This window comes from Arvicanthis niloticus, chromosome 14 (assembly GCF_011762505.2).
Source record: "Arvicanthis niloticus isolate mArvNil1 chromosome 14, mArvNil1.pat.X, whole genome shotgun sequence".
NCBI lineage: Eukaryota > Metazoa > Chordata > Mammalia > Rodentia > Muridae > Arvicanthis > Arvicanthis niloticus.
In genome coordinates, this window is record NC_047671.1 from 38,274,151 (window position 1) to 38,298,499 (window position 24,349).

General features: G+C 35.0%; 1 protein-coding gene across 5 annotated transcripts in view; it reads right to left on the reverse strand.

Moving 5' to 3' along the window:
• The window catches only part of Dmxl1 (Dmx like 1), a 148,039-nt gene that overhangs the window by 96,036 nt on the left and 27,654 nt on the right, over positions 1-24,349 (reverse strand). For all 5 annotated transcript variants that reach the window (XM_034517962.2, XM_076912661.1, XM_076912660.1 and 2 more), the window contains exons 6-16: positions 24,240-24,306; positions 22,114-22,292; positions 17,964-18,153; positions 16,083-16,251; positions 10,857-11,069; positions 9,717-9,970; positions 8,928-9,609; positions 8,718-8,839; positions 6,002-6,091; positions 5,821-5,923; positions 214-333 (exon numbers count right to left, since the gene is read on the reverse strand). In XM_034517962.2, coding sequence (XP_034373853.1) covers positions 214-333; positions 5,821-5,923; positions 6,002-6,091; positions 8,718-8,839; positions 8,928-9,609; positions 9,717-9,970; positions 10,857-11,069; positions 16,083-16,251; positions 17,964-18,153; positions 22,114-22,292; positions 24,240-24,306 — 2,189 coding nt within the window. The remainder of the gene's footprint in view (positions 1-213; positions 334-5,820; positions 5,924-6,001; positions 6,092-8,717; positions 8,840-8,927; positions 9,610-9,716; positions 9,971-10,856; positions 11,070-16,082; positions 16,252-17,963; positions 18,154-22,113; positions 22,293-24,239; positions 24,307-24,349) is intronic.

Consider the following 24,349-nt stretch of genomic DNA (forward strand, 5'->3'; position numbering starts at 1 on the left):
TATATAATTAGTATATGCCATTAATATTACTTCTAAGAATACATATGGTTTGTAAAATTGTTTTTCAGTTAAATATATGTAAGATTTTATAAACTATGTAATGAAGTAAAAATGAATTTCTTAAAAAGTAAGGCCTAAAGTTTTCTACTTGTATATGTATACTTTGTTGAAATGCAGGTCTATCTGAATATACAAAAAACAAAGTAGACTTACCCAGTGAGACAGGAATCGACTTTAAGTGTAAATCCCACATGCGTAATAGTGAACGGTTGTCTTGAGTACACTCTATCACAACCAGGTAGAACTTTTCAGAAAATCCATTACGTGAACTGTCTATTGACATTAGGAATATTTTTCATTAAGACAGATAGAAAAGGTGGCATACTTAATATATGAAGTTAAAATAGTTTATTTTTTTTAATAGAAAGAAAGTTTAAAATACAAAGCAGTATTACAAAATGCGTCATTAGCACACGATTTTGCATTAATATGAAATTTTAATTATATACATGCTATGTGGAAATTTCATTTTCAAGATCTAAATTTTAAATGTTGACTTTAAGCATTTTTTACTTTAAAATTTCTACCATAGTCATTGTTCACAGTGAAATATCACACACACTCATTGAGAGACAGAGACAAACCAACCTCACTGGGTAGTCCTAGCTGGCCTAGAACTTGTGCTTGCCATACAAGCCTGATGACACCATGTGCTAGCATACATCTATAATCTCAGTTCTCCTCCACTGAAGAGATAGGAGACTTGACCGGAAGCTCAGATTCCTATTAGCCTAAAGTATGTAATGCATCAGCAGAAAAAAACACTTGAGAACCATCTAAAAGAGGGAAGGCAAGAACTGAATAACCAAAGTTGTGCTTAACCTCCACATGCATGCAGCCTGGCATATCCACACCTGCATTTATACAAGCATGCATACACATGTCCAGACCCCACCCCACCCCCCAAAAAAATCAAAACAACAAAAGAGAAAGAAAACTTCTTGGTTCATACTACACAGTGTAAATAGCACAGAAGTTGCTGAAATGAGTAACTAAATGTATCTTCCTGAAATTATCACAAAACCAATAGATTATTATTAGTCTGTCTTCAACACTGCAAACACATTTACTGAAAGAAAAACCCAATTTAAAAGAACAGAAACAGCAGCAAATCTTAACCAACAATCCAGAAGGGAAGATCCCAGCAAAACACATATAACACAAAGAACCAATTTTGCCTCCTCCAAAACTTATGAATTCCATATTAGTGATCCCTGATTAAAATGATTTATATGAAATTTCATTGCAGAATTCAAAAGAATGTTTATGAATAGGGTAAAACAAATCAAGGACTTGAAAACTTTATAAGAGAACACAAACAGCTGCATGAAATAATGACCTTAATAGGAGATACAAAAATAGAATTGATTGATTGATTGATTGGTTTTTCGAGATAGGGTTTCTCTGTGTAAGCCTGGCTGTCCTGGAACTCACTCTGTAGACCAGCTGGCCTCGAACTCAGAAATCTGCCTGCCTCTGCCTCCCAAGTGCTAGGATTACAAAAATAGAATTTAATAAAAAGATAAAAAAATTGAGGTGAACCCAAATAAAAAAAAGATGATAGAAATGAAAGACATAATAGGTCAAATAAGAACTTCAATGAAAAGCCTCACCAAAAGAAATGATCATGAAGATACACTATCAGGGTAAAAAAAGACAAAATGGAGGAATTAGATCCTTTAGACAACTGTATGAACAAAACATGCAAAAATTCTAGAACTCCATGACATGGCATACCTAAACAATACTGAAATACAAGAGGAGAACAATTAAATATTAAAGGCATAAAAATATTTTTAATACAAACTATACAGAAGTTCCCAAATTTAAGGGGGAAAGACCTTCCAGACACAAAGAAACACAGAAAAATAAACAGAAAGGACCAGAAAAGAAAGCCCTATGTCATACTATAGTGTACAAAACACTGAAAGAATATTTATGTTGCTGTGAAAAGAGCTAAATGACATGCAAAGGCACACCCATCAGAACAACTGGTGACTTCAATCTCAATCAGAAAACCAAAAAGAGCTTTTGGACTGATTTTTTAAGCGCCTGAAATACCACAGCTGTAAACCTACCCTCAGAAACAAAATATTCCACTCAAACACCAAAGAATACATATTCTTCTTAGCACCTCGGTAAGCCTCCCCTAAAACAGATCACATCTTAGGACACAAAGTAAGTCTGAACATATGCAGGATAATTCAAACAACATCTAGTATTTTGTCTGACCAAATGAGATAAAGCTAGAAAATTCTAAGAGAAAAAAATAAGGATTCCTGAAGATTAAGCAGCAAGCCACTGAATGATAAATGGGTCATTGCAAAAGTCAAGAAGGAAATAAAAACTTCCTGAGATTAGATGAAAATGAAAACATAACATAGCCAATGAAATCAGCTCTAAGATGGGCAATTTATAGCTCTCAAGGAAGATTCTAAGAGCTAAAAGTTGGGGAGAACTGGGCCAAAATAGTATCTTTTGGGCAAGACAGGACCTGAACTTACAGCCACTATGGTTGCCTGAGTAAGATCTGTGTAAGATTATGTCAGTCAACATTCTACCATGAAAGAATGGCTTAGAAGCACCCTCCCTTATTAAAGACGGACTGAAAGTTGACTGGTTTTAGGTAAGGAATAATCAGTATTCTTGAAGGGTGTGGCTCCTGGTATACTCTTCTCCAGTAGATGGTACCCTACCTTTGAGGATATGAGCTACACAACTCAATGATTTAAAAAAAAAAAAAAAAAAGGTAGAACAGGGAAAAGTCAAAGGAAATGATGTGGGGAAATATGATCAAAATACACTGTAAACTCTTGGAGAATAGAAAATATTATCTTAAGAGAAAAAAAAAAGAAAGGTAATTCTAAGCATCTTAATGTTGGGGGCCCGACTTTTAGCAGAAAGCGGCTATCAGCTTTGCAGCCATCTTGAGCATATACCCTGACATGAGACTTGGATTACAATAGCCTACAACAGCTGAGCACACTCTGATAACATCTTGCTTTGGATACCCAGGACTTTCCTTGGGTGTGTGAGATTAAAAGTGTGTGACCTAGAGATCAGATTTAGAGACAACACCTAAGGGCATGATTAAAGGTGTAACTTAGAGGCATGCCTTAGAAGTGAGACATATAAAAGGCAGAGGCAGACGGCAGAGAGATGTACCATTTAGGGAGACTCTTTAGACAGTACAGCTAGACTTGGGACTTGGACTAGGAAGAGAGACTGAAGAATAAACGGGATTGAATCATACTCTGTCTGGTCTCCATTCTTCGAGTCCGTCCTCATTCTCTCTTTTGCTGAACCCCAACCCTCGGACCAGAGAGGCAGCTTGGGCCGGGATATAGTGGCCGCCAAACTCCGGGCAGCCCGGACCTCAACATTTTGCTCAGGCCTCGACATTTTTTGGCGCCCGAACGTGGGACTAGTGTGGTTCTCAACATCTTAATCCTTTCTATATCAGGACACTAACTCAAAGGGTAAGTCTGAAAATAAACTTTAAGTTAGCTACCCAAACTATAAGAATTAAAAGAGAAGACCAATTATTATATTTTTGATCATTACAATAAAAAAGAATACCCTGATTATAATAAATATTTGTTAAGTATTTTTCTTAATAGAACAAAAGATAAAAATATAACTCCATAGGTATTTTGAGAAACAATAATAATAAAAGCAATGTTTTTTAAAAAGTATAATCAGTAAGAATTCCTTGAGTATTTTAAGAAATACTAGATCATGTATTTGGTTTTAAAGAGAAAAAATTAAAAAGAAACTTAGAAAATACTAGAAACATAAGCAGCATAGCAAAATTTACTGTACAGAAAAGTAAATTATCTTAAATAGTTTGGTTTTAATATATTTATTAAAAATAGGATGCAGACACTTGTAGCCACTTGCAGGGCCAGCACTAGGCTCCTTGCCATGTCGTCTGCTGGAATTTTCCTTTTGACTATTCTTTCCTTTCATCTTTTTTAAACAGGGTCTCACTATGTAGCCTTGACTGGCCTGGAACTCACTATGTAAACCAGGCTGACCTCAAACTCCTAGCTGCCTCAGATTCACAAAGGCTGAGATTCAAAGTATTCTTCATTTCACAAGGCTTTCTATTCTTTTCTTCAAATAGTGGTCAAAGCCTGGGCATGCTTTCCTCAACACTCTGGGCCTCTTTCTCACTTTTCCTCAAGCTGCTCCCCACCCTTAACATGTGTTGTCTTCTACCGTGGACACACTTGCTTTCTCAGATACTAACTTTCAAAGGCTTATATTTTTCTCTCCTTCAACCTCTTCCTAGCAGATGACAAGATTTACAGCATGTCTGCTCTGTTTGTTTGTTTTTCTCTCAATCTCTAATAAAAATTTCCGGGTGGGGGAGGGGGGACTGCTCAAGTATGTGTTGAGTCCAGAGGTTGATGCTAAAATCTTTCACAAGCACTCTCTCCTTTGTATTTTGACACAAGGTCTCTCAATTCAAAATGCGTCTGTCTCTGCAATGTTGGCATTACAAATGTACTGCTGTGTCTAGCTTTTTAAACATGAGTTCTAGAGATCACCTCAGACCCTTCATGCTATGTGACAAGCATTTTACTGTCTGAGCCAGCTTACCATGCCTTTATTCCCCTCATTTTTAGCAAATGGCTAGGATGTCCAGAACTACAAAACCACATGAAAAAAGTATAGTTTTATAGTTTATGAAAGCTCAGGGATATATCATGAAACAAACTGAAACCACAGTAAGAAACTATCAATGTGAAAGTGCAGAGCTCTAAGGAATGCTTCTCAGAAGAGAAGTGGGAAACACAGAAGAAACAACATACTTGTAAGAAAAAATCTCAAACAAATAAATAATGTAGTTAATGTTATCTGAGACTTAATAACTGATTTGACTGACATAGTGTAATTGCTTACTTTGGATTTTAGTCTTCAGGAAAACATTACCTAGTTTGTCTGCCTTTGTAATTAAGATTGATAACCAAGAAATGTCATTTTATTTTATCTCTATTTTCTCAGTTTTCCTTCATGCAAGTTAACAATAAGGTTAGGTGATAGAATTTAATTAAAAGTTAACTTTTATTATAAATGTTTTATTAATATGTATATTAAGACAATGTTTAATGACATTACCATTTTAACTATTTATTTATTTAATATATGGGCTTCTGGAAAACCAGGTGTCTACATTATTCAAATCAGAACTGCATCCATGTAAAGAGCATTCACTTGCTTACTCACTCACATGGTAGTAATAGACTCCATCTGCTGTATACTTAAAGTAACATGTAACTGGGCTAGGGGTATGGTTCAATCTTAGCTTAAACTGTTCAATCACCAGCCCAGTTCAAAAAAAAAAAAAGTCTTAAAGGAGATCAGGCAACAGGGGGGAACTAAGAGTAAAGTATCATACAACCGAGAAACAGTCAATTGCTTCAATTTGTGGTGTTTTGGTTTTTGTTGTTGCTGTTTTTTTTTCTATTTCCTGGTTAAGAGTCAAAAGATAAGCCAGGAGAAGGCCTGTATGTCTGTATTCAAGCTATTCAGGAGGCTAAGGCAAGAGGATACCTTGAGCATGGGATTTAAGGCCAGGCTAGGATACTTAATTGGACCACATAAATAAGTGCATAAATTCATACACAGAAGAAAAAGCTAGCAGTATTTATAATAGAAATATCAACCTGAAATACAACTTGAAGTATGTTAATTCATCTTTTGTAACTATATAAGCTGTGTAATACTTCTCATCATATCAAAATTCTTCCTTACCTGAATCCAATAACATGTTATCTATTCCCAGACGTTTCTTCTCAAGGTTATTCAAAATGAAATCTTCTTGAAAAACATGAAGCAACTGGGTTTTTCTGCCATGCTGAGGTAAATAAATACAAACATAAGTTGACATACAGGTCATTTACTTAATTATAAATAGCAGAAAAATAATACTTACAAGCTTGGTAATAGAATCTAATGCAATAATGCATCCTGGTCTGGCTGTTGATTGCTGACTGATGATGTTAAACACTTCACCAACATATTTCTGTTTAAAAAAAATGTTATCTTCTTTAATTAAAAAAAACTAAAAACAAAATTTTATTAAGATAAATCATGAAATCAAGTAATATATAGTTTCTTTCAACTATAAACATTATAGGATTTTACCTTAATAGAAATAACACAAAAATGATTTTAATATAGCACAGTAGGTACAGAGAGGAAAAGGCAACACTTGGTAAACTTAGGGGGAAAATATTTTATACCAACCAAAGTGAAAGACTGTCCTCAACATCTTAATATACTATAGGCAATGCTTTTAAAATGCCAATTTTTCAGAATATTTTATTTATTTATTTTATTGTAATATTGGGAATGAAATCCAAGGCCTCATAAACATATGCTGTCTCACTGAGCTACATCCAATGACTAAGACTTTCCTTATTAGGCATCATTAGGATAGTTTCTCTACCGTAATGACATTCTACTTGGATTTCAGTTAAGTTTTTTTGTGTTAGTGGGATTGGAGATGGAACTCATATGCAGACCAGACTGGCTTAGGACTCACAGAAATCTGCCTGTCTCTGCCTCCTGAGTGCTGGAATTGAAGAGATGGGCCACTATGCCTAGACTCAAATACTTATTTGTATCTTTAGTTCATGCTTTCCTCTAAAATCCAAAGGCCACTTTATCGAACCTCCTGAATGCCAGACATCTCAAAATGAGTATGTCCAAAGCAAGGCTTTTAAATTCTCCTACCCTTCCAAATCTGTTAGTCCTATATTCTTCTTATTTCAACCATAACAATTCTACTTTATGTTAAGCTGACATAGAATTATGAGTCATTTTTTTCTCACATCAAAAATCCTGTCCAATCTAACTATTCATTCAAGGTACATCTAAAACTTGACAATTTTTCAGTGTTTCTAACATTAATTAACACTCATTACCATTGGTTCCTTAACTTTATTATCTTGGTTCCTTAACTTTTCTCCTGGACTAATTTAATAGCTTTTTAAATTGGTCTCCCTCATTCTACTTTTTTGCACAGTGGGACTTCAGTCATCATAGTAACCTATTTTTTAAAAAACATCTTTGTCAAATCATTATCACATGAGCATAATTTTCAGTGGTTTCCATGTCATTTTAGGCAAAAGTCCAATAGACTAGAAGCCCTCCTCCAAAGAATCTGACCAGGCTAACGCTTTGCTTTTCTCTATGACTATCTAACTGACTTCATTCCACAGTGACCTCCTTAGTGTTTCATTACGTAACCACATGTTTGGGCTGCAGGGTCCATGAACAGGTCAGCCTTCTTTTTGGATCACTCTTCGTGTAGCCACATGTCTAGCGCATTCAACTCCTTCATGTGTTTTCTATAAAGCTTTCCCTTGAACAGAAACTTAAGAGACACTCCTTATTTCTTTTGCAATACTGTTTCTCTCCACAGTACTTGTTAACCAATATATTTTCAGCTAGTTCCCTTCCACCAGCTATCTTGCTTCACTAGAATGAGCTTTCTGGTATCAGTTTCTGACTTTTTACAGCCAAATTTCCAGTAGTTGAAACAATGCTTAACAAATAAAAGACCCTCAATAAATGTCTCTTTTTACTAAAGCAATATGTATGTGCAACATACATACTAATATGCTTTGTAAAACATTGTTTTATAAAATTATGCTAAAAAACTTCACAGGACTATCATAAAGCAACAACTCTACTACTTTTATGCTCTGAGCATTAAAAATTAACTATTGGCAACTTAGGCTAGAATCACCTAAGCAGGAAACATAAGCACAGTCTGCCTCAGGAGATTTTTGAAAACACCAATAAGCCTAACATGATGGCAGATGCCTACAACAGGAGCACACAGGAGCAGAAGCAAAAACAGCCAGCCTATGTCAAAAAAAAAAAAAAATGTTTTTCTTTTTGTAAAGTCAAGTAACCAACCCAAAACAGAAACAAAACAAAACAAAACCCGTCTAAACACTACAACTGAAAAATGCAGAAATATTCTCTTAGTGAAGGGCTCAGTAAATACAGACAGTAGGCTTCCACTATTTAGGCTTAGGAAGAAGTGGGTCTCTAGCATGGTAAAAAGTGTTACACTGACATCTGAAAGACTTCCTTGACCTGCAACCAAGCCAAGGGCTTTTTCTTCTCATGCTTAAGATTAAAATTCCACTCTTAGTATTCTAGCTCCTTTTAACTATAGAGGAACCAACGGTTTCTACAGTTGGTAGTCCCCATCTATCTTTGAGTAAAGAAACATATAACTAGACTAGGGGGGAGGAGGGGTAAATGGAAGGGCTGAACTTGAACTCATGGACCACAGGCTTGATGACATACATGCTCAATCAGGCTAACTTTCTGCTTTTCTCACTGACTACTCTTACTTTATTGCACCATGACCTCCTTAGTGTTTTATTACATAATCAACATGTTTGGTTGTAGGATTCATAAGTACAAAACAACAATAATAAGGAGCTTAACCCCAGCCTAGAAATAATGAAGGGGCTTAACAACTTAAAATCACTATACAAGTACAAGAAAAGTGTTTTAAAAAAAGTAACAAAATACACTTATTTGTCACAAATTATAGGCCACAATTCTAGAATAGGTCAGGCAAGGCCATGTTAAGTATCTAAAGGCATCATAAAGCTTGTACTTACAGAAATTTCAGGGTTGGAAAGCTCATATAAAAGTTTCTTGGCATCGATAACTGCTTCATATAACCTCAGATATTGTCCATCACTAGCTACAAAGCATGCACTAGGAGAGTTGCAGTATGCACCTAGAAAGTATTTATAAACATTTAAAATGTAGCCTTTCAGTAAATATCTAAAAACCTAAATCACTGAAATGAAAATCAGTGTGCTTACCTAGACAGTAACTGGGTATGAGAGTAGGGAGCCATGCAACATTGGAAAAGGCAGAAACATGAAGAGAATTAATTCGGGCAAGTTCAGATACTCCTCCAGAAAAAGATAGTGGCCCAACTGGATCAACTCTCCAAAGAATAAGCTCACTATAAATTGCATTGGGATCTTGAAATGATGTATCAACGTTGCTTTTATTTTGCTGTGTCAAACATTCTTCAATATTTACAGTGTCATGAGCTTGCTTTTGGTTACCAACATTTGGTGTCCTTAATGCATTATGATGTGATGTTGTCAGTAATAAAGGTAATACTGAGTGGCAAGCTAAATCATTAAGATGAAAACGATGACCACAATATCTGGATTTGTGAGAAATACTAAGCACTGTAGAAAAAGCAGATTCCTCAGCAAAACTAACCAGCCACTGATTCAAAGAACCATCAGCATGCTTTGAAATCATCATAACATTAGGGGTAAAAATACTTAATTTTAAGTTATTCGATGATTTACTGTGACCAGAAGAGATAAGCATTGATGTGGAACGAGTGAGGCCAGTAGGTTTCTGTTTTCCTTGTTGAATAGCTAAGTCAACATTCTTGGTACAGGCGTACATTACTATGCTTTTACAAAGAGAGTTTGCATCACCTGTGGGGAAAGCTACAGGAATTCTGGAAACAAAGGACACCTAGAATTAAGAAAGTGGGTATTAAGAGCATATAATTAAATAAAAACATGTTACAAAAAGTTTTCACATAAAAAAAGAATTAACTCATCATAGATGATTAACAGTACCTGAACTTGACGAAACATACCAGGCTGGTATTCATCCAGCCAATCGACATGCCAAACTAGTAAAGACCCATCCATGGGATGAATACTGAAAAGCATGTCTGCGTTTTTACTCCATTCAGATAGAAGCACTTCAATCTGATGATCGATGGCAGCTGACGATAATGGTGTAAAACTTGAGCTTGGTAACATTTTATCTTCACTCAATTCCTTCTTTTCATGATTTATTTTTAAATCATCAACACCATCATCCATTTCTACAAGCCAGAGTTCATGAACAAATAAAATTATCACTATAAATTAAAACAGAGCTTTCTAAATGAATTCAAACTGAAAAAAACATACTTTTTGTATTAACAAGAAATAAGATCAATGAAGTTAACTTAGTAGTCAGACAGCTAGCAGGGCTATGCACATACACAAACATGTATAACTTTACCTCTTTCAAAAAGCCCAGACTCAATGCCCTCTCCTCAACTCCTGAATGAGGAATAGTAAAAGAGGCAATTACAAAATTTTTGATCAAATTTAAATGAAAAATAAGTAAAAGTTTATAAACTGTTTAGAAAATGAGGCCTCTTGGGACTCTGTGATTCTCTCTTGACAGTATAATCAGAGTAGAAAATGGTAATGCATCAGTTCTGAGCCAAGACAGAAAGAAAACACTTGTACCCTCTCCCTGCCCTCTTCCTTCTCCACATCCAACAGCAGGATGAATACAGAGTAGTCTAAGCCTGGTGTTAGTGGTACAGTGGTAAGCATAATTGCTTTATTTCATACAGTGTTCCTGAACTCTAATGTACATATAGAACAACTATATTTAATTTGCAGATTCAGGAAACTAGTTGTGTAGTGTACGAGACAATGTATTTGATGTCATTAATCCATACATAATTCATAAAGTCACAAGAACTTATAGTCTGACAAATCCAAAAGAACAGAAAGCTCTGAAAAAAAACAGTGACGTGAGCAAGAATATCTATACCCAATTATTAAATGAGCTAGTCCATATTTACATTATGCCATAATGACCTTGTTGTAAAAGCATACAGAAGCTTTTACAAGGCTTACAAAGCTTTTATACTTATAAAACTACTTATTTTGGACTGCGAATTTAAAATTTCATGCTTCTTAAATCTTTACCTTCATCAGATTTTACATCTGCCTGAATAGAGTCTTCTACACTGGCCTCAGATGAGGGCTGTTCAAAACTTTTTCTAAGTTGCTGTAAGAAGACTTCCATGGACAAAGTAAAATGCAACTCTTTATTGTTTAACCAGTGTACCACAAAAGGTCCAGACTTCTCTTCATTTTCACTTAAACTCAAAGATGTAATAGATGGAAGAAGTGGGATATCTATAAAGAAAACCAAATGACAAAATTCAAATTTTGAACCTCTATAACATAGAATACACAATTTCTATTTTTATTATTGACATTACACTTATCTTTTGTTTGAGAAAAATTTATCTAGTTTTAAATTTAACTTAAAAGTTATTTTACAACCAGAAATTGGAAACAATATAGATATCTATCAACTGATAAATGCATAATGAAAATGTGGTACATTTATCCAATGGAATATTATTCAACTGTTTAATAAAATAAGTTTGCAGGTAAATGGATGAAGCTAGAAATATATGCCGAGTGAGGTAATCCAAGAACCAGAGGGGAAAGGTTGTATGTTTTCTCTAATAGTGGATGTTAGCTTTTAAGTTTTTGATATATGTATTATAATCAAGTAACCACAGACATTAGAAACTAGTAAGGAACAAGGGGGAAGAAAAGGATCTCTCAAGGAAGAGGAAATAGAATATAGTGTTAAGGAGAGATAAAGGGGAAAATAGAATAGGGGAATTAAATGTCAAGGGATGAGAAGACAAGGCAAAAGGGGAAATATGAAGAGAGAAAACTAACACTAAAGGACATTTGAAAAACCATATGGAAACCATCTACTGGGGAGTTTCCAGAGACTTTGTAGCAGTCAGCCTTAAATGAGTATCTTCATCAAAGCTTTCCATAGATGTTTGAGGGCTCTAAGCATAAGAGGAGGCAGAAAGATTTTAAGAGTCAAAGATAAAGGATAATACTAAAGAAACAGTGTCTTCCAGACACAACAGGATTGGTGCTCATGTGAACTCACAGAGACTGTGGCAGCACAAGATCACACAAGATCTGCAACATTCAAGGCAGATGGGGGTCCCTGCACTGAGAGGGGGGAAGTGGACACAATGTCCCATCTTTAACAGTTACTTGGTGGCCTGCAGAGGGAAAATCAATTTTCTACAAGGGAATGCCACTGGATATATCAAGTACATCCTAGAGCATGTCCCATACCCAGAAGTAACTGGCCAATACTAAACAGACTCCATGATCAGCTTTTGTTTTAATACTTTTGTCTATTGGATTTTTTCTGTTTGGGAAGGGAGCTGGGCTAAGCATAACACAAACAAAATTTGATAGTTAGGAAAGCTCTTAAGGAGTTTTCGGGGGAGAAAAAAACAGGATCAAAATATATTCTATGAAAAATGTAAATAAAAAGGAAGAAATATTTCTTAGCATTATTTTTATGTAAGCATTCAATTATATATACTGAAGCACAAATCCAATCAGTTGCTACAAAGATAGTCTGTAATAAAGTTAAAGAAAATTCAAGTCTATCATGTTAATGAAATCTGAATCATGTTGTTGTCAATAGAATTATAAAGGCTGCAATGGACTTAAAGAATTCAAACAATAGTCTCCAAATTAAGTTTTTTTTCCATGATAAAAGATTTTTAAAAATCAATAGAATTATCTGTTTATCTATCTTTAAGACAAAAGTAGAAACAATACTAGAAGAGATAAATGGTAACAGAAAGAGCCTTTCCCTTGATTCTACTATCAGAGGCAAGTTCTAATGCATCCAATCCAAGAGGTCCTGTTTATATGTATATAGTAACATAATTATTTTAATTTTTTATTTACCTATTCTACATCTGATTACAAACTTTTAAAAGAGCAGGATGACAGCTATTTAAAGTGTCACTTTACCTCCGATTCCTAACACCATCTCTAATCTCTACACTAGTATAGAGTAAGCAACTAACTAAAAGCCCCTAACAGCTGTATTGTCAATTTCATTGATCCTGGGTAGAGCTGGGACTGAAATGGCACTTCTCCAAGAAGTTATGATAAAGGTTTTCTCATCTTTGGCTTACACAAATTCAAATGAGATTACATTGCCAATAACTGACAATAGGCATTATAACTGTTAAGTACATAAGAGAAGAAATACTGCTGGTTTTTAGCAAAGTATTCTAACTAAACAAAACTCAGTCTTTTGTATATCAATATGCCACTCAAGGAACATAATATTTTTGTAATGAACTTTCATGGAGAAGATATAAGAACTAGAAATGAGATTCACCAATATTTTGCTTTGACATGTTGCATGATTTTGTCTTAATCACTGTTCTATTGCTATTAAGAGACATCATGACAAGGCAGCTTAAGTCTTTAATTGGGGCTTGCTTACAGTTTCAGAGGTTACTGCACTATTACTATGGCAGGGAGCCTGGTGGCATGCAGGTGCTGGAGAAGAAGCTGAGAGTTCTACATTCTGTTCTGCAGATAAAGAGCTAGCCTGGCATGGGCTTTTCAAACCTCAAAGCCCATGTCCAGTGAAGCACTTCCTTCAACAGGGACACTCCTAATCCTTCTAATCTTTCAAATTGTGCCACTCCTTGGTGACTAGGCATTCAAATATGAAACTGTGGTAGCCATTCTTTTTTTTTTTCTTTTTTTTTTTTATTAGATATTTATTTACACTTCAGATGCCATCCCCTTTCCCCATTCCCCCCCCCCCTTAGAAAACCCCTATCCCATGCCCCCTTTTCCTTTTTGGATTTATACATTTTTTTTAAATAATGTTAATCATAAGCGTTATAAGTTTGGAATTGTTCAATCAGAGGTGTAACCCACTGACCGACCTAGATATAACAACTATCTTTGACTGGTGGAGATACATGAATATCTGCCTCCCTGTCTCCTCCCTCTTTCTCTCTTTCATCACCTAGCTTCTCCTATCCTTCTTCTCCTCCTCCTCTTCTTACTCCTTTTCTTCCTCTCAGTACTCCTCCTACCTTAGCTCCTCCTACACATCACCCTTCCTGTTAAAATAAAACTTTTCTCTCAAAATACAATTAGAGCATAATTATGCCAATTTGTACCAGTGAGGTACAAGATAGTCTTAATACCCAGTCCATCATTTTGTTGACTAACCAGCACCTCTGTCATCTATCCTAACTAAAACATTTAGTTCTGAACATGGCTTTAGGATGAATGTCAGCTGCAGACCATCCACTCAAATCTTTTCTCTTACGGTAAATAGCTATAAGTTTTCAACCCCGTCAGAAATCCAGAATGACTCAGTTAACTATAATTGTGGGAAGCACATATCATAGCTTCTAAAACTTAGCCAATTTATAGAGACCTCTGAACTGTGGTAGCCATTCTTATTCAAACTACCACAGTTTTCCCGGGTGATCTGTAATTTATTTATTTATTTTATCTCTTATTCCTTTGTTACCATGTAAGACAAAAATTCTCTATGTAAGAAAAAAAACACCACCTCATTGTCACATGTTACATATTTTCCAAAAACAATCACCACAAAAACATATTCTTCAAAACCAGATTAAAATCACTACACAGAGCAAAATTACAACATGATTACTGATTATATATACTTATTTGAAACCCACACCTAGCTGAACATTTCCAATCTATCTTTCTGTCCATAAACTCATCCTAACCCCAAAGCAATAATTCTTTTACCATTCACTAACAAAGTTCAAAGTTCAAGCAAAACAAGTCTATTACAGCTAATTTCTCTCTATGCTAGCTGACACAATTTATATTTATCAAGAAAAAATCATTTATCTTACATTTCATTCTCTGAAGCCTTATTTAGCTAAATTGGCTAATCATCTATTCTATATTCTTATACTCATATAAGATCATTTATTCTTTGTTCCTAACCCTGTCTTTTCATGTTGTACACCAAAACTTGTAACCATACCCTAAGATCACAAGATCAAGCAATTTAAACCCAAACTTGAGTGAATGTTTTCTTTGATCATTAACCTGTATCAAAGCTATTTTCTTTCTTTTTTTTTTTTAAGAAAGCTTTAGGAGGCAGAGGCAGGTGGATTTCTGAGTTCGAGGCCAGCCTGGTCTCCAGAGTGAGTTCCAGGACAGCCAAGGCTATACAGAGAAACCCTGTCTCGAAAAACCAAAAAAAAAAAAAAAAAAAAAAAAAGAAGAAGAAGAAGAAAAAGAAGAAGAAGAAGAAGAAGAAGAAGAAGAAGAAGAAGAAGAAGAAGAAGAAGAAGAAGAAGAAGAAGAAGAAGAAGAAGAAAGCTTTAGTTTTCCTTATTGGAAGCTTGTCAAGGAGATACCAGGGCTCTTCTCTCAATAATCTCTTAGGCTTTTTTTTCTTTAAAGTGAGAATTCGGGCTTTCTTTATTCTTGTAATATTGTTGCTTTTTAAATTTATTTCATTTTTTTCTGAGATGCTGCAAATCAAATCAAGGGCCTCATTCATGCTAGAAAATCACTTTACCACTGAGCTACACTGCAACCTAATACTGTCCTTTACTGAACAGGGGCCATCAAAACTATGCTACTGACTTTATAGGTAACTGTTTTATAAGCACTGTTAATATTATATATTTGATAAAGGTGATCTTTCCCAAATCTAAATAACTTTATAATAAAGATGATTCAATATTCTGATATATTTTTCTTGGCTCATAGATACTTTTACAACTAAGATTACAGTCAACCAAATATTTCTATACTTTGACTTAGCAGAGCTCACTCTGGTAGACAGAATTCTATTCAAGTAATTAACTGGTAATTCCATTGTTATATTTCCTTGAAAATACAATACTGCAATTTCAGCTCCATGGAAATTTGTTCTGCTTAATTGATGTTTAAGAATATTCTATAATTTTAAGGCCAGCCTTGGCTATATAATGAGACTCTGTCTAAAAAGAGGGAAGTGTGGGGGAGAGTAAAGAAAAAAAGACAGGAAAAGAGGAGGGACTATATTCTACAAGATATAAAAAAAAAATACCTGCTTTTGTTCTAGAGAAAGGGACTAAATTGCAAAGGTCAAGGGAGTCATTTATTTCCCACCTTCCATACAGGTGGTGTTAATTATGTGCAAGTATTACCTTTTTTAAAAAAAAAACACTTTGAGATACTACTTTAAATGCATCATCTGTGGCCCCTGTTTTTATACTCACAGGAAATATTTATTGAAGTGATAAGTACTAAATTCACAGGATGGTGAATTCTCCAGATGGTGTGGTAGTTAATTACCTGTGGCTGGGTTGATGCTGGCTGCAATATGAAAGTGACAAAGTGCATTGGCATGCAGTGGCGTGTTCCTGTGGACATGGTGAGGATCCTGCTGATGTGGCAGATAGCCAGTATGTGCTACAAGAGCAAGTGATCTACTCCGACCTCTACGGAAAGGCCTCAGATTTACCTGTATAAAGAAAAATGACTGCTATATTATGATTTTCAGAATGAATAAAAATGCTATTTTATGTAATTATATATGTAAAAGAACCTCTCCATTTTTTATATCAAATTTGAATCTTGAAGAATAAGTATCTGGCCTACCTTTTTCACATTTGCTTTTCAACATCTAAAATCAATTTCAAGAACTTAAAAGTAAAAAAAAAAAAAAAAAAAAAAAAAACCAAACATAACAAAAAACAAAACAAAAAAAATATCAAAATAAAAAATCAAAAACACACACACATACAAAATCAATGAAATGGGCATAGTGGTGAACATTTCAATCTTAGTACCTGGGAGAAAGGTAAGAAGACCTCTGACTGAGTTCTAAGCTAGCCTGGTCTATACAATGAGGTAGCCAATTCTAAATAATGAAGCCTTTTCTCCAAAAATAAAACAAAGTACCAACCAAGATCTGTCTGCTTGTTGTCTTTGCCCACAACTTGCTCCCTGAAACTATGAATGATATTACCACGATACACCAAGTTATCCAATTTTTTAAAAAGCATCATTTTTCAGAGATCATTTTATCTGATCTCATATGGCATCCAATTTAAACATTGCTATTTTAATATTTCATAGCATGAAATAATTCATATAGAACCTGATTAAGGTTATCAAACTAGTAAGAATCAGAGTAGAACACAGATTCCTAGTCTAACACATTTTGTTATGTGATTAATATACAAAGCTACTGTACATGCCACACATTTTGATTATATTCTGAGCCATCCTCTCTATGACTTCCAGTCCATCTAGTCTATATAATGAGTTCCAGGATAGCTAGAGCTACATAGTGAGACCCTGTTCAAACACCAAAAGAGAAAAACAAAAGTTGTTCTATACTACACAAGTTAAAGACAAATCATTTTTAAGCCACTTCATGTTTTAATATTAAGAAAAGAATAAGAAGCCAGTGTGGTGATGCATGCCTTTAATCTCAGCACTCAGGAGGCAGAGGCAGAACCAGGAGGATCTCCAAGTTTAAGCTAGCCTGGTCTACAGAGAGAGTTCCAGGATAACCAAGGCTACACAGAGAAGCCCTGCTATGAAACAAGCAAAAGTAAAACCAAAAAGAAAAAGAAAGAAAATATTAAGTCACTACTTCTATTCTGTTCGCAATCAGAAATGGTTTTCTACACTTGTAATCCCAGAATACAAGAGACAGAAACAGGATGATTGGCATGAAACTGATATCAGCCTGGAGCTACAATGTAAGACTTTGTTTCAAAAGAGTAAAATTTGTTCTACATTCAATAAGCCCAAACATCAAAAAATAAGTTTTATCATCAATGCTTGTAAAATAGAGATGGGTTTTGGTGGGTCTAAAGATAACAAATGGTACAGCAGAATATAAAAAACAAATCTACCTTATGGTCCAAGAGAAAATATATTTTTATAGTCAAATCTTTGAATTCTCAGATTTTTCATTTGCCAACTCAATTGTTACCATCATTTTGTAACTGGTTAAGCTAAGATTAACCTCATAATTAAAGATAGCTTATAAGTTACAAAAATTACTTAAATGTATTTTCTTTAGTTAGATAAAAGAAACATTTCTGAAATTGTTTTCCTAAGATATACTCCTTATTTTATTGTATAACCAAAAAGAAAAAAAAAATATACTGTATACAAAGGTTTTAAAATCTGTAGGAAACACATAATAAAAACACTTACTTCTAGAGCACTTTGAACTCGGTCTTTACTGGAAGCATTCCTCTTGAAATTATTTGTTAAACTAATTGGTTCACACCAGTGGTTGCAGTCATTTCCATACAGCAAGCAATCATTTGGTAAAAATGTTTGTACCCAAAGACGACATACATTATCTTTACAGCAAGTCAATAGTACATTACATACAGAAGCCCTGAAGAATAAAAATATTTTAGAGACAATACTAATATATAATACATAATAAACATTCTGCAGTGTTTCTATACATATTTAAACATATAACTAATATTAACAAGAGAGCCAAAGAGATATTTAGGAGTCAGATGGCCACTCCTCTTGAAGACCAGGATTTGATTCCTGGTCCTTTTATCTCAGTTCCAGAAAACTCAACACCCTCTTCTGGTTTCCAAGGGCACTCACTGTAGAGGCATACATGAAAATAAAACTACCATACATAGAAAAACTTAAAAAATAGTGAAGAGAACATATATATATATATATATATATATATATATATATATATTGAAGTCATAACAGAAAATGTTTATCAACCTATTTCTTCTGTCTAGAAGAAAATCATCTTTGCTACAATAATCTTTTTTTTTTTTTTTTTTTTTTTTTTTTTTTGGTTTTTCGAGACAGGGTTTCTCTGTATAGCCTTGGCTGTCCTGGAACTCACTCAGTAGACCAGGCTGGCCTCGAACTCAGAAATCCGCCTGCCTCTGCCCCCCAAGTGCTGGGATTAAAGGCATGCGCCACCACCACCCGGCTGTTACAATAATCTTAAGATTTTTATTATATCTAAAGATTTAGCAATGACTTAGATCAAGCCTTAATTCCTCAGTTGATAAACACAACATTCCTAATAAAACTTCTCTATTTATTCAATAAATGACCATTATTTTTAACTATTTCTTAATGTTCAAGTTCTACTTTCTGCAAAGTCATTAAGAAACTGACATAAGCATATCATACTTATTGTCTCCTAGCCTACCTAGGCCCAACGCAGTGATGTTCAAGAGAATTCATGATAGACCTGAACAAACCACAGCCATCCTTAGCAATTCTGGACTTTCAGTTGTTTCCTTTTATGACAGCCTCAAAATAAAAAGTATATACAGCTATTACCAACAAAGAAATCTTCTATCAGATAATTTTATCAGCAAATTAAAGGAAGAAAGGAAAGCAGGAGGGAAATAGGAGGGATGAATGGAAGGAGGGAGAGACGGAAGTCAGTAAAACCAAAACAGAAAGGAGAAAAGCTAAGAGCAATGAAATAAAAATATTCTACAGCAACCGCCTTATTCATCTCTATGTGATTAAAAAGAACCAGCACCACAGAAAAAGAGCAACATCAATGTTTTGCCTCAATTATTCTGTCAACTTCACCTTCCCCGTGCATTCTCTCACCTCTCCCATCTAGTCCTCTTCACCCACATTTCTGTCTACTCCTCTTCTCCAATACTTCTGCATTCCTCCCTTTCTCTGCCGTCTGACACAACCCTCTACTCTCAGCCTCTCTGGGCCATGTTTTGTTTTCATCTCCCCTCCATCTGCCCTCGCCTCTCCTTCTACAATGCCCTCTTTTGATTTCTTCCTGAACCTCTTGGTTCTCACTCCTCATCACTGTTAACATTCATCCATCCCTTGCATTTCCCCTTCCTTTCTTCTATCCCTTGCCTATACTTATTTCCTCTCTCTAATGTATTCACATACATACAGACCATAGCAAGAAAATTAAAAGTAAGCAAATTTAACAAGAAAATAAATCAAAAGACAATGCCAAAAGTGCATATTCTCAGTGACTAACTAGCAGAATAGAAACGCTTACAAAGGAAGAGTAGCCGGCAGTAACTAAAGAACTAGATAGCAATCAGATGAAACAAAAATTAAGAGAAATAAAAACAAGTCAAAAGAGACACCAACTCAAAAGCAACAGAGTGCAATAATCTTAATACATGTATATAGCTTCAAGTAACTCCTCAGGATATCTATAGTCAATATGAAAAACTGGCAGGTAATATACAAAGGGTATAGAGAGACTGCATTTCTTTGTCAGTGTCTCCCTGGCTCCCTTGTTAGTTAAAATGTTCTCTAAGTACTTCCTACTAACAGACTGGAGCTCCCCTTCCTCACTTCTACAATGTTTATTATTCCCTCAATGGTCTCTCACAGTGGTTCTCAACCTTCCTAATGTTGCAACCCTTTAATACAGTTCCTCATGTTGTGCTGAACCCAACCATAAAAATTATTTTCATTGCTACTTCATCACTGCAATTCTGCAACCGTTATGAATCATACTGTAAAGATCTGTGTTTTCCAATGGTCTTAGGCAACCCCTGTAGAAGGGTCCTTTGCTCCTCTTCCACATATGGGTCATAAACCATAGGTTGAGAACCACTAGTCTATCATATTGAGACAGAGTACATACAGCATACAAAAAAACCCCAGTATATTTAACCTCACAGAAAGCAACTCTGATAGATTACATGTCTCCAACATTTGTCCTATACTGATGAAACAATAAGTTAAGATGGTTTTGCAACTTGTTATCTTCAACCAACTTTTAGAGGTTCCTACAGGATATCACCAAACCTTCCAACCTGATCCATATTCATCACTTTTTAAATAGTAAAGAATATGCTTACTACACAAACATGTCTACTGTTCTTTCTCAATTCAACAGACTCTCTGCATTCAACTTTTTTTAAAAAATAAAGTTTCAGGTATCCCAGGCTGACCATGTACTCTATAGCAAGAATGACTTTGAGCCTATGATCCTCCTACTTCTACTTCTTAAGAGTATATATATCCTAAGTTTGATCTTCAAAGCCACGAGAGAGAGAGAGAGAGAGAGAGAGAGAGAGAGAGAGAGAGAGAGAGAGAGAATAACTTAATAAAATAGCCCAAAGGTAGGAGAGTAACTATTGCTTCATTGTTATTTGCAGGAACCCCTAAATGTCCCAGTTTTAGCCACTTGCCACCTGCTTCAGTCTTCATTGTGATCAGCTTCATCAAAACTTAAGTAAGCTAAATCATTCCACAAAACTTCAGTAATGCATAAGCCTGCTTAGTATTTTGATGGCAATGAGTATGTTCATTTATTATATATCAGAAGAAATTAATTTCTATAAAATACTACTCTTCAGATAGGTTTAAAAGAAAAATTTGTGATGATCAAGCTGGAGTCATTTATAACTTTTAAAATAAGAATTAACATATGTAATAAGATCATTTTATTCAAAACACATTTTAAAGAGAACTAGAACTTAAGTGAATCTGAGATATGGTTCCTTCGGCTGGCAATACTGATCACTCAGATCACTCTTTCTTAGCTTAAAGACTCTGCCCCAAAATAAAAACAGAAAAGTACTTTTCCTAGTTTCTCTTCTACACTAAACTTGGATGGGAGGGCTAGGATTAGGACAATCATCCTGTTGGTCCAAAGGAATAAAATCAGCAAATAATGTGGGTATATCACCACAGTTCTACATGAACATCTCAAATATTGAAACTCAACGGAACCAAAAATGTGAGATATACAACCAAATCTGCACTGCCATGCAGTACAAGACAGATGTGTAGATATACTTACTAAATCTACGTACGTAACTTCCCGAACAAAGACATAATTCTATGCTATGTAAGTTTTTCGAGGATTACAGAAAAGAAAAAATACACACACACATTTTTGAGCCCATATAAGTTAAACTGAGCTTCTATGGGTTAAACTAATACTCAAATCAAGGCAAGATAATTTAAAGAATTAACTTATTTTCCTCAAAGATGTTTGTTTGTTGGTTTGTTTGTTTTAGAAAAGGATTCCAGAGGACTCAACTGCCAAGTACAAATGAGCATGGTAACTGTCAAAAAGTCTACACAAACAGCAATCTGTGTAAGATATACAATAAAACACAAAACAAGAAAAAGAAAATATGTAGAACTGCATGGCAGAGACATCTGATATGGAAATAAATTCTCTTGGTCTCAAGTTCAAGTTTGAGGCTTTTATGCTAAGCATGAGTCATACTTGACCCATATCCAGACATGTGCAGCCTGGCACAACCAACTGTCAGAATAATCTTCCAACGTTCAAAGTAAGACAACTAGTTAAAGCCAGTGACGTTCTCTAATACACAGTGAAAACACTGACCTCGGCATATATTTGCTTGTTTTACGCCAGGAAAATCCATTTACAGCTCGTGGATGGGCCAGATACACAAAAGAAAAATCAATTTCTCCTTGGGATTGTTTTTCTGAATTTTTATCTGGAGAGGTAACAGCTGGTCGCCAGTTTTCTACATTATACCATACTTTTAGAAGACAATCATCCTAAGGAGAAAAAACCAAAAGGCATCCAGTGACCATATAACCACAAACATTATTCAGAAAAAAATGAAATTAAGGGTTTTTTTTTTCCTCTTTTAAGCCAAAAATTCAAGTAAGAGTGCAATACTAGCTGGCACTGATGGCATACCCTTCTAATCCTGGGAGAGGCAGAAAAAGAGCTGTCTGTGAGCTACATAGTGAGCTTCAGGCCTGCCAAGGTAACATAGTAAGACCATGTCTTAAGGCAAACAAAACCAAAACAAGCAAACAGAAAGAAAGCAATACTACCACTAAATTATAGAGACTCTAGGTAACTGAAATAAATGGCAAGGCAGTTCATGAATTACCCATTTTTAAGAAAATATTGAAAATGAAAATCATTTAATAACTAATACTGCATAACTATTTTATTTAGGGCATTTCTAAAAAGCCTGACAACTCCAGAACCACATGGTAAAAGAGAAACAACTCTGTCAAACTGTCCTCTACATGCATGCATACAGACAAGACAGATAGATTCAGCCACACATACCCATACACAGACACACAAAATGTTAAAAATCAAGTACTGTAAGTATGCCCATCCTCATTTGTACTTAACTTGGAAAATACAAAGAAATTAATATTAGGCTCCATTTTTGAACTTCAGTCAGAATAAACACCTCCAACCTCACTCCTTAAAAAAAGAGAACAATTTCAAGGCATGGTGGTGCATTCCTTTAATCTCAATACTAGGCACAGGCAGAGGTATCTCTTTGAGCTTAAGGATATCCTAGTCTACACAGTGTTTTGTAACCAAGGTTCATAGTAAGACCTTATCTCAAAAAAAACTACTAAATTAGTAAATAACTAAAGTTTTATGGGTCTTAAGAATATCTCATACTATTTCCAGAAGGCTTTATGCCATGAAAACTTAATTTTAGACTAGTGGTTTAAGATCTGCTTTTGTATAGCAGTAATTGAAAAAAAAATAATTTCAAGAAAATATGAAATGAACCGACAGTAACAAAAATATGTTCACAAACAAAACAAACAAAAAAACTGGTCCCCAATTTCTCTCTAATGAGCCTTTTTAAAAGTCTTATATTTTAAACCAAGTCAGACATATATTTTAACTAAAAGGTAATAAACCTGCTTTTACTCACTGATTATACCCTACATGCAAGGTACTTACCCTGTCATCTCATACCCACTGCTTTTAATTATCCCTATGATTAAGGACCTCTGAAGTGGGTATTGTTATCCCCATCAGAAAAGAAAGGCCAGAGATATCAATGACTTGTCTAAGAGGAAACTGGTAAATGTATATTTATACTTAGATCTGTCTCTAAATCTAGGTTGTTTCCATCTATTGTTTTTTACATTATACTTAGACTTTTTCTATCTAATTTTTTATAGAAATTAAGAGTTTCAAGATAAGTAAATAATGGAATAAGTATGTTAGTGTTCATGTGGTTCAAAAATAAATTACAGGAAGCTGGAGATAGCTCAACAGAGTGTATGCTCAAAAAGCAAGTAAACCCGAGTTTGATTCTACAGGACCCATACAAAACGGTCAGGTGCCACTGGGCTTGCCTGTAACTTTGGTATTGATAAGTCAGAGACAGGAGACCTGGAGGCTTTCTGGACAGCCAATCTAAGGTACACTGACATCCAGATCAGTAAAAAAACAGTCTCAAAAAAAAAACCCCCAAAAAAACCCCCAAAACCTCAAAGAACCAAGGTGGAGATTGATCATGAAAGACACTCCTTGATTTCTGGCCTTTGTTCTGTGTGCACAAACCTGCACATGTAGTGTGAGTGAGTGGGCGTGTGGGCGCGCACGCACCCACACCCACTCGCACCCGCGCGCGCGCGCGCACACACACACACACACACACACACACACACACACACACACACGCACACAGACCAGACACACAGTTTGACAACAATATTTTCAAAATTTACCTTTCCAGCAGTGGCGAAAAATTCTCCATCTGGTGAAAATTTCATTAGGTGGACCTGGGAAGCAGTTCTATAAATTAAAAAGGTAAGAGATAATCACCAAGGAAACTAGG